Raw genomic sequence first — 20180 nt, forward strand, 5'->3', positions numbered from 1 at the left:
GCTAGCTGAGAAGCCTTTCAGGATAACAGCTTCATAAGCTGTGTGGTCTCCAGCATCACACTATTGGGTGGTGTGTGGCTAAGTCAGTACAGCAAGGTGGCTAAGAGGACAAGATGGAGTGTGAGGGTTTGCTTTCCATGTTGAGACTGTCTCACTTGTGGAGCCCTGGTTGACCTGGAAATGACTGTTTAGACCAGGTTGCTCTCAGACTCACAGAGCTCTCTCTGACTGTCCTTCTGGAGTGCTGTAGTTATTAAAGTCATGTATCACAATACCTGGACAGCAGACAGTTTCAATCTCAGTTCTTTTTCTTATCTGTGTTACATTGGTTGCTTTGTGGGCTTCTATATTAAGGAGTGTTCTCTCCAGGAACAGAACCAATAGAATGAATGCACATTGAAAGGGCTTATTATTAGCCTGTCTTACATGGTGTGGTCTAGGTAGTCCCACAGTGGCTGCCTTCACACGGGAGCCTGTCAGCTGCTCAGTCCATAAGGACGTGTGCCTTGGCAGTTCCAGTCTTTGACTGAAGGCCGAGGGTCTAGAGGATTCCTAGAGTCACTGGTCTTCGGTTCTCCTTAGAAGGCTGAAGAAGCTGAACTCTAATATCAGTGAGGAATGGTGGCGATGGCAACAGAAGCCTCAGCAGCCAGATGCCAGCAGGGAAGAGGAACTTGCCAGCACAATGGGAAAGCAAGCAGGCAAGAAGCGAAAGTTTTTCTTCTGCAAATCTTTTTACCTAGCCTGTCACCAGAAGATGCTACCACACTTTGGGTGGGTCTTCCCACTGTGGTTGGACTCATCCAGAAAGTCCCTCGGAGGCACACTCAACACTATGTCCCTTAATTGACTCTAGACACACTCACACTGATAACTAACAGAAACGTCACCTGTGCTTTAGTTGCTGGGTCTACAAAACTAAACAAATACTATCCTGGGGACTGAGTGAATGGTGGTGACATGTGAAAGTATTTATGCATGCACCTCATGCATAAATGGCAAGTGTTTTTAAGGGTTGATGGCAGTAGCCAGTGAGGCAGCTAGTCACACTGGACATGCAGAGTAGCCACAGACTTGGCCTTGTGTACTACTGCTGCATTCAATTTTGAACCAGAATTTTAATCACAAGAGTAATTGTGTAACTGCTATGTTATACTTACTATAGCAAAGAAAAGTGTTTTGTTGAAAGTCTTAAAAATACAGGTTTACCCACTGATGGCTCAGTGGGTAAAGCGCTTTCCGTGCATGAAGATCGATGTTTGAGGCCCAGAAACACAGAAACCTGGGCGTGTTAGCACATACCTGCAGTCCCAGCACTCCAGCAGATTAGGAGGGAAACAGGAGAATGCATGGCGGCTTGTATGCCAGCAAGCCTGGGGTACATGGCAGCAAACAGAAGAGATCCTGCCTCTGACCACCATGTGGGCACCCCCCAACACACCAAGTCTAGGTGTGTATCAACAGTACGTCAGCCATGCTGCGTGTAAGGGCAGTGGGAAAGCCAAGGACTGGAGTCACACCGACACCCAGGCCTGCCTCTGCTTTTTTGTTGTATGTGTGTACATTGTTTAAGATTTCCTTGAAAGGTTTTCTTTCTTGGCATTATCACTTCCAAACTATAGTGTTTCTTTATTTTTTTAGGGGTGTTTATCTTTTTCCCTCAAATAACTTGACAAAGACCTTATCTTGAAAAAGAGACATTTCATTATTAATTTTATGAATTAATACTTTTCTTCCTAATTCCCAGGATATTGTAAGAAATCTGAAAAGTGGCATCAAATTAAGTAAAGGTTTCCATCATTACTTTACAGCTTTACTGTGGAGAGAGGGTTTGTTAGAAGCTAAAACTTTTCTGCATTCTAGTTTTCTTTTCGATTCAACAGTTGAGACAGTACTAAAGACTAAAAGCCAGTAAGGCAAAGTATTCATGGTTAATAGAAACTAAAACATTCAAGGCACAAACTGTGTCAGGGTTTGGCTACATAAACCAGTGGTGGAGACTGCAGTGTCTTTGTAGGCAGGCTGATTACCATCATAAGAATGGTAATCAAGTCACGTAATTTTTTTTTTTTTTTTATTTTGAACAGATTTTCAGGATCTAGGTTTCTGTTCTCAGCTGCATGCCAGCTTCGGCACATAGCTTTGCGGCAATGGATAATTATCAGGCAATTATCCAGCTGGACCCTAATTGGTTAGAGGAGAATAAACTAAAGAAATGAGTTAAGCATCCTTAAAAAACTTCTGACTCAGCTGAAAATCTCTCTTTACATTATTCCTATGTTAGTGTGGAAAATGTATCTTACCATTTTCTTTTAGTGATGTTCTGGGTGATAAATGTTAGCAATAAAAATTTTCAAAAACTATTGCTCAAGTTATTTATACCTTGCTTTGTTGTAGCTTTGCCTTATGTTTGAAAGCTCAGACTAATCACTGCTGTGATTCAGTAATAACGCAACTAAATCAGGATGTTAAATAGAATTGTCATACTTCCATTAATCAAAGTAATTTAATTAGATTTACTAACAAAGTAGATTGTTGCTTTTAATAATAGGAATTAAATTTTCATGCACACTTACTTATTTGGGCCTTTTCTTCCAGTTAACCCAGTTTCCACTCCCATTGCTCTTCCTACACCAGCCCTTTCTCCGAGCTTGATAGCAGATCTTGAAGGTCTAAACTTGTCAACTCCTTCATCAGTCATCAACGTAAGTGATTTTCTTGTAACACTTATGACCATATGATAGACATGGTCTTTCTTATGAAAAAAATTTTTTTCTTAGTCTTCAGTAGTACCTCCTCTAACAGAAGTTGGATTCAGACAGACTTTTGATTTTGTAATTATTTTTAAATTTATCCACCCTTTATCTTTTCAGCTTGCTTCTACTTGTTAGCTACATTTAACGTGTACATTTTTTTTGCTGTCTTATATAACATACAGGGGTTCTTTGCCACAGAGAGGTATTGTGTAGACAGTCATGTGCCTCTTAGTGATGAGGATATGAAGTGTGATGCTTACAAACTCAAACAAGCAAATCATCATACACACACACACAGTACATTGTGAGGTAATTTTATTGTGGGAACATAGACTGCTCGTGTGCGTGCGTGTGCTCATGTGCGTGCACACACACTCATAGACATATACTGTGCATTGTTAGATAATTTCACTCTGGACACACAGACTGTGCATGCACAAAGTAAGGCAGAGAATAAACTTTAATTATTGTGTGTATTAACCGATAATCCTTCTGTTCTCACCACAGGGCTACTAAAAGTTCACTATTATCTTCATTTTAAAAGCCCAGGATTGAATTTCTTATTGTGTTATCTTCACAGATTTATCTATATATACTGGTATCTTTAAAAAAAAATTGTGTTATCTGGGGCTATGACTTTAATGAGGTGAGAATTCTGCCGTCACAAAACATCAACCTCTCAATGTCTGAAACTGCAATAATTTTTCTGTATGTTAGCGTGTTTTGCCCACCAACCTTTCACTTTGAATCAAGTGTGCTTCTGAGGATGTACAGCCTGTTGCTATGGCTGGCCTTCTGCTGAGCAATACTAGTAAGCTTTCAGTGAGCACACATAGCTGGACAGGGAATTGCAGGGTACGCTCTGCTGATCAGAGCAGCCCAGGAAACATGGAGCTGCTTCCCTTAAAAGAGGAGAAGCATGTCAAAGCCTTGTATATCATTCCAAAGGTATTCCCCTTCGGAGTAATGCTCCACAGGGCTGTGCTGAGAAGAGCAACTTGCATTTGTTCCCTGGTGAGCTCACACAAAGCACTGGTGAAAACTAGTAAGCTGCGGTGGCCTGTTCAAGTATAGAATGCGATTTTCTCTTAGCTGCTAAGAAGAGTAAGTGGTGGTTGGGGTTTCAGGTTGTTATTCTTTCTAAAGGAAAATGCATATGAAAGTATATTTTAAAAGATGAGAAAGCTTTGAAAATTGGTAGTAAAGTCTTCCATTTACTCAAATAATAAGTGTTTTTTGAGCATTTGTGTTAGCCTCTGAGGAGAAAGTGGTGATCTACAGTGAAAATCTATAGTAAACTCAGGCGGCAGTAAGGTAGGACACTCAAATACCAGATGTGCAGGACACAAGTCCTTGTTTTGCCACTCACTAGCTTGTGTGACTTTGCTGCAGCCTGGCAAGTAGCACCTCTGTACTTCAATGTCCTATGACAACAATGTCTTCCTGGATTGTGACATTGCATTTAGAGCAGAGATTGGCACATTACATCATTCAATAAACTATTCTTGAGCTCCTCTCTTTCTGTCTCTCTCTCCTTCTCTCTCTCTCTCTCTCTCTCTCTCTCTCTCTCTCTCTCTCTCTTTCTCTCAGTTTGGGATACATAAGACATGGGAGCATATTTGCCAGACTTGGGGTCTGTGTTTTTTTATTTGATTGTTGTTTTCTTCACTTAAAACGAGGATGTGGCCTCACACAATTGGCTACTCTGCCTATCTGCTCACAGAGAGATCATATTCACCGAGCTATCAGTTTATGATCACTTACTAATCTCCCTCCCTCCTCCCTCTCTCTGTATATGTACACTTTTCTATAATTAACTAATTTCATTTAATTGAGTTTAAACTTTGTTACTTTGTTTCCTTTGTTCTTGGTTTTGAGATCTTTGTTATTTCTTTGTTTTGAGACAAGTTCTCTCTATAGCCCATAATGTTCTGCCACAGTATTGCAAGTACTGAGATTATAAGTGTCCCTACCTTTACTAATTCTTAAAAAAAAAAAAAAAAAAAAAAACAAAACTGTTGGCACAGAAACAGGCAGGAGCACAAAGCCAGTCAAACTCCTTAGGTGTAGGAGCAGAGGTTACTCTGTGGAGAGAGGTGGTGCTCAGAAGGGACATGAGGAAGCTCTGAGGTGCTGCCCATGTTCTGTCCTGTGCTGGCTGCCCCTGGGTGGGCGTGTTCCACTTAGGGAGAAAAGTCATTGAACAGCTGTGCACTTAAAACATGCTTTTCTCTCTATATATTATATGCTAGTAAAACAGTTTTTAAGTAGACAGATGATAAAAATTGATTATAAATTCAAGAGGAAGTACAGATGATAATGGATGGGTGGAAATGTGCAGTCATAGTAATGATTAAATGTAAAGTTGAAGAGCCATTTTGCCTGGCTGTAGCAGAGTACTGCACAATCCAGGATCTGCAGGTGGAGATAGTGAGATGGGCATTTTGTTACCAGCTCGCTCCTGATGACATTAAGTGCATCCTTCTAGGCGATATCATGGCTGCCTAAAGCAGAGTCCTCTTCCACTTCTGGGGAAATAATAATAAATGCAGAGATACATATGCATGGTTGTAAACCTGTTTGTCTAATGACAGGATAATTAATGGTTATATAAAATTGGAAAATAATTTAAGAAAATGTTTATAATCAATAAAATATATTCTAGTATGAAGAGAAGGAACAGATCCATAAATGTAACATATACATATACATTTCACTTTTACAAAATTATACAATGGTAAACTAGGAAAAATAAAAGATAGTATAAACTTATCATAGTGTTCATTTTTATGAACTGTGAGATTAGGGATTTTTGTTTATTTTTTATATTTTAATTTAATCAAGCTGCAAGTACATATATTGTACAAAACAGTACTTTTTAAAGTAAATACGGAGAGGGCATCTATGACTAGGATGTTTCCAGTACAGCCCTTGTCTTTCTGTCTCTCTGTCTGTCTAGATTACTACCAATAGTTAGGTGAATGAGACTGAGGCTATCATTTGATTTGTCCTCTCTCAAAAGATGATGGTAGGACAGAAGTCAAATGTTTGTTTTTAATTCTAGCATTCTGTGTATATGTAAACCTAAGAAGCAGTAAAAACAGCCACGGTGGGATGATTTCAAGTAGGTTTGTTAAAATAAATAGGTGAAACTTTTCTTTATATGTGTGGCTGTGTTGTTCATAGGTTTGTTTGTTTGTTTTTTTAAACTTATTCCAGTAGATTGTTTTCTTCTGTCTCAGATAGATTTTGTTTCTTGTAATTAATCAAAACATATGCATAGAAAACCAAAGAACACTGCCTCTGACATAATCTGATTGGCCTGCTCGTTGATAACTTCCCCCTGAGGGGGGAGTAGCCTTACCAGGCCACAGTAGAGGACAATGCAGCCACTTTTGATGAGAACTGATAGACTAAGATCAGAAAGGAGAGGAGAACCTCCCCTATCAGTGGACTTGGGGAGTGGCATGCATGCAGAAAGGGGAGGGGGGGTGGGATCGGGAGGGGAGGAGGGAGGGACTTATGGGGGGGGATACAAAATGAATAAAGTGTAATTAATAAAAAATTTAAAAAAAAATTAAAAAAAGAAAACCAAAGAACAATTTTTCACACCAAATGTTTTTTAATAAAACATTTCCTACAGACTTGAGTATGTTGGCTAAATGGGAGGATGAGGAAGGAGGATCTCAAATTTTAGGCCTGGACCACACAGTGAGGAGGAAAGAGATTACTGTTAAGAAGTGAGTTTAAATCAAGTCCTGATGACACAGATGGAGCAGTCTTCTACATATTTGGCTTCTTGTGGGGATGAAGAAAATGAAGAGATGGTTTTGTCTATAAGAAAAATGTGAACAAAAATTAAATACTTCTAGAATTGTTGGAATGATCCAACAATTTAGATGGCTTTGTACTTTTGGATCACATATCACTATGAAAATAACAGGTAATGTTATCCCTCTGGGGTAGGAAGACAGCTCAGTCAATGAAGCATTTGTGTCGCCTGTATGAAGACCTAGGTTGGCATCCCAACAGCCACATAAAAGCTAGCCACAGTAGCACATACCTGCAAAGCCCAGCATTGGAAAGGAAGACACAGGAGGACAGCTGGATCAGTCAGTTCCAGTTTCATGGAGAAGACACCCAATGTCACTCTTCTGTCTCAGCATGCACATACAGGAACACATACATACCACATGGACAGTTACTTTTAGAAGCCATATTAGTTTGTCTGATCAATAATGTCACCATGAACATGGCTCATCCATTTCAATTTTTATGTTTCTTCCAGACTTTTGATGTTCATTAATTTAGTCGCCTGGTGGTTAAGATTGTGTTTCTATGGAAACACCTTTTGTGGGTTATAAAATTCTTAGGCAGTCTACCACATTGCAGCAGCTATAATGGATGTACAGTGCTCATGTTTCTTTAGCACCTGCCCACAAGCCAGAAGCTCACACAGGAGGACTGGGTGATGTGAGAAGTGCAGAGTTGAAGACGCAGGGACCTGATTCTACTGTTCTAGGCTTTTTTTTTTTATTGTTGTGACTTATATGTATTAACTGGAATTTGAGCCTTACAACATTGGTATCTACAAGTGTTTTGTGAAAATTAAGTAAAAAGACAACCTTAACCAATGTTTGGTTAACTCCTAAAATATGGCTTTATATCCCTGGAAGGTAGTATGCTTGGTCATTTGGGGATAGATGATAAACTCCAATATGAAGATGTCAGGACTTAGAGGGCTAGAGGAAGAACTTGACAAAGATTTGGGGGCAGGGTTTAGAAGTTCTGGGCCTTTGTGTTTACTAAATGCAGAGTCAGCTCACATGGCCTACCCCTCGCCTTCCAACTTGATGTTGGATAATGCACACACCAAGCTGAAAGAACCAGGAAACAGGCACCTGGTGCTAGGCCCCATGGCTCAGGAGGTTCCCTTGTGCCCAAGAACCCAAACCCACCTAGGCAGCATAATAAAACTCCATCTCAGAAACCAAAAGGAAAGCAGAAGGAAAATTTACTGAGTGAAACAAAAAGATACGGTCCCCAGGAAGCACAGGGAGCAGCAGCATGGGAAGCCATCTCTGTGGAGGAAGGCACGGTTTCTGTTTTTTCATGCTTAAAATCACTGTAGACCAATTCTAAACATTTGTTGTGGAAGTCTGATTTTTTTTTTTTATGTCTCAAAATTCAGACTGAAAGTAACAATTAACTTTAAAATGTTTGAATTGCCTCTGTAGGTGTTACCTGTAAAAAAAAGACAGTATATTCAGAATCTTCAAAGAGAGTTTTATACATCTATTTCTAAGGAAACATAGGAGGGACAGTGAGTGGTGCATGTCATTCCTGAGTCACATCTTTTTAGTTGTGTTTACTATGACTAGGGCCAGTGTTTTAGAACCCATAATATACCACAAGCCACAGGCACCACTAGGAAAAGTGGGGTTTTCTGGATTTCATGAAGCTTGCTTCTGAGCATGCTTCTTCCCTGTGTGAGAGTGTGTTGAAGAAGACATCCACACTCTGTGAACTAGAAAGAAACACCCACAGGTCAAGCCATCTCTGTGTAGACTTCTCCGACTTAAGAACAGGGAGTTTGCTACACCTCGTTCCCCCAACTCTAGCAAGCATAATTCAAGGCTGTCTGAACGCCAACCTCTCATTGGTCTCCCCGTGTTGTGAATGACCAAGGCACCCTTCCTCTATGAGTGTTAGCTGCTGCATGGGCCTGTGCCTCTGTTCTCAGCTGGCTTAGAGCCTTATATCTCCATCTGATTATTGAATTCACACATGGGGCCTGGGAACTGAGACTTAATAAGATGGTGTCTAGATGGCTGCAGTGAAGGAATCATACCCTTAGCAGAGGCACCTAAAGGCTGCAAAACTGAAGGAGCTGAGAACTACAGAAATGGTCCTCTTGGTGGCTTCAGTAACCAGGCCTGGGACCAGGAACTGTGCTGCTTGTCGTCCTGGGAATTGTAGTAACGATCCCTTAGCTTGTTGTTTCTAATCTTGCCTTGTCCTGGCACAGATTAAGCGGTAGTATGTGTGACATGCTGAGGTGACAGAGCATGCTAGGAGTGTTTCAGACACTCCAGCTGCCACAGGCCACCTGGCACCTGACACAACAGCACTGTGCAGTGGGGCAGCTCTGACTGTGTGACCATAAAAAGTGGCTTATATGGATCACTTGTCTCCTTATGGAATTTACCTGGCATAGTGAATTAAGGCTTATGAAGAAAGTTGATCAGTGTAGAATAAAAGTATAGTGTATTGTGGAAGAAAAGTGACAGAGCTGATGGGGGTGTGTATGCTAATTTGTTAAAGGATGTTAAAGTATAAAAGTATAGTGTATTGTGGAAGAAAAGTGACAAAAAGTGACAGCTGATGGGTGTGTGTGCTAACTTGTTAAAGTATGTTACTTTGGAGTTAGCCGAAATCAAGGTAAATTGGGCATGGTCCTTCTACAGAGTCCTGCATCGGCCCAAGATCTCTGGTGCCAAGTACATTAAAGATTTTCCCCAAACTACCCTCAGGTTTAGTAAAGAACTCAGGAAAGGTTAAGATTTTTTTTTTCATCCAAAAAGTTAGTCATGTAAGTGGATTCTGAGAGAGTCGCAAATGCCACACCCTGTGTGACAGCAGGATGTGGTGCTGTCCATACTCTTGCTGAGCAGGGAAGCTCACTAACTTTGCTGTTGCAGAGTTTTTACTGAGGCTTCATTATGTGGGCAAGGTTGAATCGCTGCTGTGTGTTTAATCTGCAGCCCTTCCCACACCCTAACGGTTGCAGAGAAGTGCCTTGAAGTTCAGAGTGGTTGCTCGGGCAAGGCGAGGTTCCGTCCTGCATTCCCTTGGTTTGTTTGTTTTTCTATTTTTTTTTCTTCAAGATTTATTTATTCATTATTTATACAGCATGTGTGCTTGTTCACCAGAAGAAGGCACCAGATCACTGTAGATGGTTATAAGCCACCATGTGGTTGCTGGTAATTGAACTTTGGAAGAACAGCCAGCGTTCTTAACCTCTGAGCCATCTCTTCAGACCCCCTGAATTCCCTCTTAATGTAAGCTGTCTGGGTGCCTCCCTCCCATGACTCATCACAGTGACATAGGTGGGCAGGTGTAGACCCTTTGGGGCCTGCATGTAACAGTTCCTGTTATAACTGGGATGATCCCAACATTTCATAGTGGCCTCTCAGGAGCTGGTCTTTTCTGATGGTGGAGAGGGAGGCCAAGACTCCATTATTCCAGTTTTTTTCATTGGGGTATTTGTTCAGGCCAAGACTGAGTGGTGAGCAGAATAGGGAAGACTTGGGTTTTCCCTGTGGCATATGAAGAAGAAGAAAATATGCCCAACAGCAAGTGCTTTTTCATCTTTGTAGTATGGTCTTGCTCATGGAAATTCCATAGCTGTAATTGCTGTTATGTGCTGTTATTTTTCTCATATTCTAAACAATATTGCTATTCACTGAGCCCTACATCCCTGCCATGATCTTCTACCTTTAACACGGATTAAGGTTGAGATGTCCGAGCTACTTTCGCTCTTAAACATACAATGGAAGGCTAAATTTTTACAACCTTCTCTTCATTTGCTTTCTTCAAGTTTGCATTGTGTGGGCCCTTGTTTCATCCTTCTCTGACACTGTGATGCAAACAGTGGCAACACTAGCATCATGCCAGAATGTGTGCACATTTCCTGGAAAATGCTCAGTATGTATTTCCCAGGCTGAGAAAAGAGGGAGTTAAGTTTGATGACAGCCCGCCTAAGAGACGTACGGCTAACGGCCCTCCTCCCCAGGGAGTGACAGTGCAGGGTGGGAAAAGCCCCATGGAACTCGCGGATGTGGCCAAGGAAACCCACACCACACTCGCACACAAAACAGCTTCGAAAGTTAGTTTTGCCATTAGTTGTGGCAAGAAATATAGAAATTTACCTGCCAAATAGGCTTATGGCTTTTTGCTGTAGGAAAATGGCATCTAATGATATCAGCATTCTTCATGTTAAGGGGTGTGGTCTTTACCAGGTTTTATAAAAATTTAATGTAAGAACAGAGAAGAGCCTCCATCAGACCTGCTTTATTATGGAGATCATTCAATTGACTTAAAAATATTATGAAAGCAAAAGCAAACAAAATCTGAGGATGAAGAAATGGATTTACTCCATCTGAAATCTCTTAAAGCGCATTTGGAATTCTGGGATAATTATATATAATAATGATGATCATGATTGAAGCTGCTTAGCTCCAAGCTAAGATAGGTCCAGCTAAAACCAAATTCCTTTGAGTTTAGAAGAGAAGAAATTATGAGTCAAATTTTAAGATAATTTTTGTCATTTTAAATTTGGGGGAAGCCTTTTATTTGTTCTGATGAAAATGTCAGTAGTCATGGAACTGTGGTAAAAATAATGAAAAATCACTGGCCTGGGTCTGCTTAAATTGAAAACATTTTTTAATTAAAGTTTGACAGTATTTTGTGCTTCCATTGCCTAGCCACGTCCTGTCTCATTCTTTTATTCAGTTCTTTTCTGGGTGGGAACTGATTTAATTTTGAAATTAAACTTGAAGGCATGCCCATGCTGTGGCCTGGTGTTTTTTCCCTGTTTTGCTCAGAGGCTCCATTGTTGCCTATTCCTTTTCTAGACTGAGAAGGAGGCTGCTTTTAAAAGGGGAAATGATGGTAACTGATTTTGAGTTGCAGTATTGTAATTGGCTTAAACAAACACATGCCAATTTAAGTCTTTTATTTTAAAAATTGCATTATTATAGAGAAAGGTCAGAGGACAACTTGTGGGAGTTGGTTAGTTGCCAGTAAGCCACCTGGGTCTTGGGATGTAATTGAGTCATCAGGCTCAGCTGTGGTTGCCTTTGCTCGCTGAGCATCCATCCAACAGGAGAGAGAGACAGACAGACAGGCACCAGGTTAAGTCTTAAGTGTGAAGAATACTTGTAGTACTTTGTGTGACGATAGAGCTCTCCCCAGTTAGTGGATGCTAATTATAGATAGTAGTGAACCCAGAACACAGAGGATATACACATCTACAAAGTTAACAGATGGAGGAGTTGGGAATAATGAAAGCCCATGCGCCTCTTCTGGGTCATTCTCTTTGTGTGGCTCTAGGTCATCATTTTCAGAGCTGAGATGGTTCACTGCTCATCTGCTGCTGCTTTCTTAAGATTAGGATTTTGGCTTTTACTTTTTATACTACATGCACTACAGTAGGAAATGGGAGGGACTTCAAAATGTAATTTGTTCTTAACACTTTGTGTGGCTGTCAGCTGTAAGCCTTCAGGTATGGCTGCTTCTGTTGAATTTTGCCATTTGCAGTGAAAAGGTCTTACTCTCCTAGTTTTTAGTATCATAGGTAACTATACGTTGGCCAGTCACATTTTAAATACTTGTTGTGTGTCATTTATATTAACTTCTGTTACCACTCTTCACTCTCTCTGTTTCCCAAATACATAGCATGGTAAGAAAAATAAATAAATCTTATTTAATAGTGTTAAATCTTTGAACATGGAAACCTGAGAAATACTTTGGTAATATTCATAAAGACTTTGTTTCCTTTCCAAGGAAGATAAAATGAATTCAGCTGTAGGGTACATCCCCAACTAACACTACAAAATTAATTTATTACCAGAGACAAGAGAGCATGAAGTAAAAATAGATAAGTATAGTATATGACCCTAATTTCTAAGAAAAGTAAAAACCACTTATCTTGGAATAGATCAGACACACTGTTATTCAAACCATTCAGGAATATAATTACATACATCTTTTATAAGCCTATCAACCAGGGTTATTTCTCTAAGTTTGCAGCTGTTCTACATTACTGGATTTATAAATACCTCCTCAGAATGTTAAAGGAGCACTAAATACAGATATCACACTGGCTCAAAGAAACAACCACTCCAGAAGTGTACATAGAGAAAATTTGAGCAAGTTTGCTGTTATGCAAACTTGAGATGAAGTGAAAGCCATGTGTAGTGTGTGTGTGTCCTTCTGTGTCTATTCAAGCAGAGCAGCTCCACGAGGATGTACGAAATAGCCAAGGAAATAGGAAGGTAAGTGCTTGAAGAGGAAATTAAGGAAATGGGTTTTTGTTTTAGGTATGAAATACAGTATTTGGGGGTTTTTTTTTAGGGCTTTTTTTCATAAAAAAAGACATAAACCAAGTTTGTTGATAAAATTATGTCAAAATTTGTTTATTAGTGTCTCAGAAGTAGAATAAAATATTGGATTAGACAGACTAGCCAGATCCTAACACAGATGGTCTTTGTCTTCTCCCCCTCTGTTGAGGTGATGGGGTCCAACCCAGGGTCTCATGCATGTAAGCCCACACACTTTCTTGGTGCTAAATGGACATGACATGTGAAACTTAGTGAGAGGGCCTCAGTGTTTATTAGATTAGTTTCTCTGTTCTGTGTTCATTTGAAATTTTCTCTACTAAGTTTTTTAATATGTAAATTCATATGACATTTGATAGAATTATGATCTGGTGCAGTAGCTTGTAATTTTAAACCCATCGTTAGTGTTAAAATAAGTTAAGAACCTCATCTGTGAAATTATGCAAGTGAAATAATTGTATCTCAGCTCCTTTTCAGCTCTTAAGTTTTTGGAAATCTATATACATTATATATATATCAGATAAAGGAAGGTTGACTTTTTTATTTATAGAAAATAGGATGAGACTTGGAGTCTGAGTCCCTACAAGACAGGACAGTGCCTCTGTGCGCGCGCGCGCACACACACACACAGTGCTCAATCTGAAAGGTGTTCATCAGACATGTTTTAAGTCGATGAAATTACTCCTTGTCATCTTCCCGCTTCATAGGACTCATTCCCACTGATGTCACTTTAAAGAGCTCAGCTGTCAGTGTTATGACATCATTAAGTAAGTTATCCCCACCAGGTGCACATCTAGAAAGTAGAACTCAGAGGCTTCCAGGTGGCTCAGTCGGTGAAAGTCCTTGCCGCCAAGCCTGACAGCCTGTGTTCCGTCCCCAGAACTCACGTGGTGAAAGGAGAGAGCCAACTCCCTCAGGCAGAATTCAATGGGTGTGTTGAGGCATGTTCACGTGCATGCAGAGACATGCACCTGGCAAGTAGATGTCAGCCTCTTAAAGAAAATAGTGCTTATTGACACACTTCTTTTGTTACTCAAGGTCTGCTGTTTGAGACCGTGAGGTGGAAAGTGAGCTGCTGCTCGAAGGTATCTCACTGAGCGCATCTTTGTGCCCCATGCTCCACATTCCTTGTGTGCCCTCTTAATTTGGTTAAAAGTATGTCATGAGAAACTGGGACTCTGAAAATAAGATTGTGAGCTTATTTTCCTGTCAACAGCTAGCTCCTTCAAATTGAGAGCACATTTCTCTAAGGTAACATTTACTTGCTCACATCTTCAGCAGCTGTCAGACATAACATCGGACATATCCATTGACCCTAAAATTTTTCACCAGAACCTGCACTGAAAGGGGGCAGCCCCAGCCAGACAACAGGCTCATTTCAATTTTAATGGCTGTAATTAAAGGTTAATTCAGTGAGTCAGGATTAACGAGGAAAGTACAAATGATAGGCAAGCAGCTGCCTTTATGATACAAGATGAGAACAATGCAATTACAGAAAGAATTAGAAAGAAATCAACTTTCAGAAGAGGGTCCTCTAATGAGCGAATTGAACTGTGACCACTCAACACAAATGTATGAAATGACGCTTCTTAAGGAGTCGTATAAATTGACACTGCACACCTAAGTGCATTCTGTCACAGCGGCAACAAGGGCTGAGACCAGGAAGTCTCTTATTTCTAAGTTGCCAAAATGTATGAGGCTGTATTTAAATATGATGCTTTCAGGTGGCAGCGTGCCCTCTGTAGCTGGGACCACCCTCTTCTTGACATCCAATGCTCTCTGTGGAGTTATAATTGGTTCTTTCTTCCTGCCCAGCTCTGCCAAGTACTTTTTATATTTTGGACCCATTTTTCTTATTACGACCATCCTAAAACTCCTGTTTATCTAATGTTAACTTGAAAACTGACACATAACATGATTTTCAGTTATATTATATTTGTATCTTTTATAATTTTTCTTAAAACTCAAGCTCAATTTTATATTTTATCTAGATCATTTTACTTTATTTCTGTGTGACACATCTTTAACCTTGGGGCACTAATTTAAGTTTTCATATATGCTGTAACCTGCTAGAAAATTATTAGTTACTTTTTATCCTTGACATTCTTTTATGGAATCCTTCTGTAGTGGTTGGCACATAGTAGGACCTTAGGATATGTTATTGTCTTAAGCTGTTTTTATGCTAGTATAATCCAAGCTACATACTTGTTTTTAATTTTTTGAGTCCTATGTTCTGTCGTATAGTTATCACCTGTCACATAATGCAAAAGTAAATTATACACACTTACGCTTAAGCCTTAAAGGTATAAAGAATATCATAAATACAGACTGTGGGCCATAAGTCCTGGAAGCTTACATTTTGTCCATTGCATTTGAGCTGGTTCTATGCGGTAAATCATATGCTGGAGCAAATCTGAATATTGATGCCCAGAAGCTAATAATCTGGTAAGATGCTTCCTGGAAAAGGAGAAAATGTTACGTGTAGATTGTGTCATCTGTGATACATAAAACTAGGAGCTACTGCTGCTTGTGGAAGAAATGGCACAGGTTTACCTGAGAGATGATCTTTTTATTTGTTGTTACGTTGATAAGTGCTGGAGAATTCACTCTGCATGTACATCGTGGGAAACCTGAGGAAAATCGATAGTGTTTCCCTGGTATTTAGATTAACCCAAGAATTTTATGTGGAGTGGTACAGCATGCTGTTTTGAACAATATTTTGACATTAAGAACTCCACAAAATAGTATTTAAGCCCCTTTTGGCGTAGGCAGTTGATAACTTTTCATTCATAATTAGCTCATAGAGAACCGGGAGACATTTCAGGGAAATTGAACTGTCAGTGGGTAGAAACAGGCATTTGACCTCATCACATTGAGTGGGGCCCATCATAATTTGTTCATTTGGTGCCCATCAGCTCAGCCTCATCCCTCATACAGCACCTTGCTGACCTTCCCTCTCCAATTCCGCTCAGTTCAGCTTTAATTATGACTCTGCAGACCTGAAGAAATATTGCAGCTTGCTCTCAAAAACCCTGAACTGCCACTCACCAAAAGATTGGTTTTTAACAGGTAATAAATGCCCAGAGGAAATGGTACTGTGTCCACACACACACACACAGAGCGTGTGCTTCCGTAGAGCCTTGGCTGGCTCTCCATGCACCACTGTTGCCCACAGCCTTAGGAGTAATGGAGCTGCTGACTGACTCCACCCCTAGAAGGGAACCTCACAAGTTCTTAGAACCAAGCCTTTGCAGTTGCTTGGTTCTCTGGTGACCCCCAAAGCCTGTTGAGAAACAGTGGGTCAGTAGTTGAGGGGAAGTGTTAGTGCTTTTATGATTCTACATTTTCACTTTTCTATTTTGGCTAATAATTGTGCTTTTAAATTGGCTATCCCAAAGAGAGAAAATGCGAACAATAAGAGCTTCTTCCATCAGGAAAATTCCCTATAGTCCTTTCACCCTGGACTCAGGAGCCCTGCTGAGTCAAGTGTTGACTCTAATGACAGGCAAACAATGAGGTGTAAAGCAGCGTCCAAGCTGCACTCCCACTCCCCGCTGCTGAGGGTTCTCTGTCCCACCGGGCTCTTCCTGAGCCATTTCATATCAGGGACTGCTTAGGAGGAAAGCACAAAGCTTCACAAAATGGATAACTTAACCTTTGCTTTCAAATTCTGTCTCTCCAGACTTCAATGCAAATAAAAATACCGAGAACTGTAGGCCCATACTGCATATCCTTGTACTGAATGTTGAACTGTCAGCAGGATTTTCAGGTCATTTGACAAAAAGGATACAGGTGCAGTAGCCAGCACTGAAGGTGACTGCTGGCTTCATCAATCACTTTGCCTTTCTTTAAGTTGATACATAATGGACCCCTTCAATCAGCTTCCATGTTCGTTGTCACTTGTTTGGAAAGAAGAAAAAAAAAATAAAAGGGAAGGAAGGTGTAAAGGCTGGGCCGTGAAGTCAAGGTTAGGAAATGAATTGTTATTTACTGAGGGTCTAGAGGTGTCATTGTAAAGGTGGGCGCTCCTCATAAAAACATTCAGTTTGAGCTGGGTGGTGATACATAGCTTGAAGCTCCTGTAGGTCTCTCCATGGACCATGCTGTTCAGAGTAGAGATCTGAAATGTGAACTTGAATTAAGACATTGTGTTGTGGCAGAGACATGTTTTGTGCCAGGAAAAAAAGTTGAAATCACCATTCCTTTTACTTCCCAAAACAACACCACACACTTGATTATGAGAGCGCCCTCTCCAGGGAGTGCGAGACGACCAGCCGCCCACAGCTTAGCTTCCTATCTTCCATCCTGCTAGTCAGAACTTTGCTAGGTTGTTGGGAGGAGAGGAAGAAAGGGGGGGGGGTGGAGTTTGTAAGGTTCCCCTGTTTTCCAGAACGCATAGTTAATACTATGGTTTGAATCAGGTTTGAATTGCCCATTTTAAACAGACGGCAAGGCAGCAGATAGGACAATTTAAAAATAATATTAGAAATTAGCATCTGGCATGGCAGTTTCCCCTGGGAAAACAACTCCCTTTAACAAATTCTTTGAAGAATGAGACACACCTAGAGAAGGTTATTAACTCATCAATATTTTGGTAAACAGGCACACAGGAATCCTAACAAAGCCCCCCCCCCCCCATTCCTTCCATCTTCAATGAGGTTATATGTATTCTAAGATTGACCAGTGTGTTTCGTAGGGGTCTGTGTTTATAAATATGCTGCTTTAAGCCTCTATTTTACTTCAGAGCCTCAATCAGAAGGCTCTTATGTCAGCAGGCAGTGTGGTGACCTGAGCAGGTGTTAGATTACACAGGGAAATTATGTATCCTAGCTGTGTGAAATTTGCTTCCCAGTTTGCTAAGGATGGATTGGATAGAATAAAGAATATGGCTTAATGTTCTTTTTAGTCTTTGCAGATTTGGCTTTTGTGTCTGGGGTGAATTCTCTTTTGCTTTCAAGTAAAAGTTTAGAGATTGGGTTTTTGTTGTTGTTGTTTTTTGTTTTTATTTTTTTTATGTGCATTGGTATAAGGGTGTCAGATCCTTTGGAACTGGAGTTATAGACAGTTGTAAGCTGCCATGTAGGTGCTGGGAATTGAACCTGGGGTCTTTGGAAGAGCAGACAGTACCCTTAACCATTGAGCCCCCAGAGGTTGTGGTTTCTTTATGAAAGTTTTCATTCTCAAAGCTAAATGATTCTATTAATAAATGTGTGTGGAAGGTAGGTGCAGAGGCTCACATGAAATCCAAGGTACTCGGAGAGAAGACCAGAGTATCTTGAGTTCAAGACCTTGTCTGGGCAACATAGTCAGACCCTGGCTCAAGAAATAAATGTGCACAATGTCTTCTACTTTCTGAATATTGCAGTCTTAGGTTGTGGTGAGGAATTAAGCCATGCTGCAGTCTCCAGACATGTCTTACATACTAGGGAGGGAGATCATGGAGAGCTGCTGTGGAAGAGGAGAGCTGAGCTGCAGAGATGCTTATGCAGAGGGTGTGTGCAGGACAACGACCAGTGCTGCCTGCCAAGTCTGCAGGAAAAAAACAGCCTGCTTGTACTTGTAATAGTGGCCTGAATTAAAGCAAATGCCTTCTTTAACATCCTTTACATGTGTGGAATTTCTACCAAGACACATTTGCCGTTCCATCCATATTGGCTTCTGTCAGATTGGTACAGGCCTAAATTGATGCTTCTCGGTTGCATTTGCTGCATATCTGGTGACTTTTTTTCCGAAGCACTCATTGACACATGTGTTCTTCATCCCTACAGTTGTAGCGTGTGACAGACAGGTGAATTTTTTCATACAAAGAGCTGCAAGATGATTAGAACCTGCATTCAGAGACCCACATAACCTTTGTAAACATCAGACCTTTTTTTGTGTGTTTGTTTTGTTTCGTTGTTTTTTGAGACAGGATTCCTCTTTGTAGCCCTGGCTGCCCTGGAATAAACTCCATAGACCGTGCTGGCCTCAAACTCAGAGATCCGACTGCCTCTGGGCCCTGAGTGCCAGGATGCAAGTGTGTGCCATGCCACCCAGCTAAACATCAGACCTTTGTTATTTTTGTTTCCAAAAGAGATGTCTCTAGCAAAGTTGCCTTTTTAAAAAGTTTTTTTTTTAAGGGTAATTAATCTTCTTTGTTAATACCTCCCCACTCCTTTCTAGCTCAGCTGTCTCATTATCATTTTATTCTGTTCTGCCCAGAGTACCTTCCATTTTTGTTTTCCTTCCTTTTTCCTATTGAAAAGTGTCTGTTCTGTAGTTCACCAAAGTCTATCACTGGTGCTAATATTAACCTAAGAGTAATCCCATTTTGCATTCATCTCTTACCCAAAAGACCGGTACCTGCCTCCTGAAGCAGGTTAAGATGCAGTGACCTTGTTCCTAGTGCCTGCCAGTTAAGACCACAATCAACTCACGGCACTCACTAAAATGAAAGGGTGGCTGCTGGGGCGAGCATCTTTTTAAACCAATCCTTTGGCAAACAGATCCAGGCTGAGAACCATTCACACCCATTAGTGTCTGTGGCAGTTGTGTTGATACCAATACTGAAGCTCTGCAGAGGGAGACTGCTGCCTCTCCTGTCTCCCACCTCCTGCGAAAGTTTCCTGCCCTCATTTGTCCCACACTCTTCACATGTAGATCTCACAGCACAAAAATCCGCAGCAGGAGGTTTTAGAGACACAGTTTTCTTCCTAAGGCAAGTTATTTCCACACACTTGATGGTTTAAAGCAATGCAAATTTATTGTCCTTTTAAATTTCATTTTATGTATGAGTGTTTTGCCTATATGTATGTATGTATACCATATGTGTGTAATGGCTGCAGAGACCATAAGAGGGCATTGGAGTTACAGATGGTGCTGAGTCATACCACATGGAACCTAACCCAGGTCTTCTATGAAAGCACCAAATACTGTTAACTGTTGAGCCATCTCTCGAGCCCCACAGACATATTATTGAATACTCCTTGAAGTCAGGGGTCCAAAATAGGTCTCACTGACCTAAATTGAAAATCAGCCTGGCTCTGCTCTTTCTGGAGATGTAGGGAAAATGGAATTCTTACCCTTTCTGCAGTGCCGCCTTCTAGAGACAGCTCACATTCCTTGGAGGCCATTGAAGGCCACTGTAATATGTCTTCTTTGACCATCTTAGGTTCAGTTGGAGTTCTTGCTATTATGGTTTCCTGCCTAATTAAACCATTGCCTCTTTTCGATCCTCTCAATTTTTTTTTTTTAAATTTCAAAGTAAATTAATTTTCACCTCTTCTTAGTGCTATTTTTGATGTGTAAGAAAATAACACATTTC

General features: G+C 40.6%; 1 protein-coding gene across 4 annotated transcripts in view; it reads left to right on the plus strand.

Annotated features, from left to right (window-relative positions):
- The window catches only part of Ap3b1 (adaptor related protein complex 3 subunit beta 1), a 214189-nt gene that overhangs the window by 142497 nt on the left and 51512 nt on the right, over positions 1 to 20180 (plus strand). For all 4 annotated transcript variants that reach the window (XM_055598376.1, XM_055598377.1, XM_055598378.1 and 1 more), the window contains one exon: positions 2599 to 2705. In XM_055598376.1, the coding sequence (XP_055454351.1) occupies positions 2599 to 2705 (107 nt within the window). The remainder of the gene's footprint in view (positions 1 to 2598; positions 2706 to 20180) is intronic.

This window comes from Psammomys obesus, unplaced genomic scaffold (assembly GCF_907164565.1).
Source record: "Psammomys obesus unplaced genomic scaffold, mPsaObe1.curated_primary_1811, whole genome shotgun sequence".
Classification (NCBI taxonomy): Eukaryota; Metazoa; Chordata; class Mammalia; order Rodentia; family Muridae; genus Psammomys; species Psammomys obesus.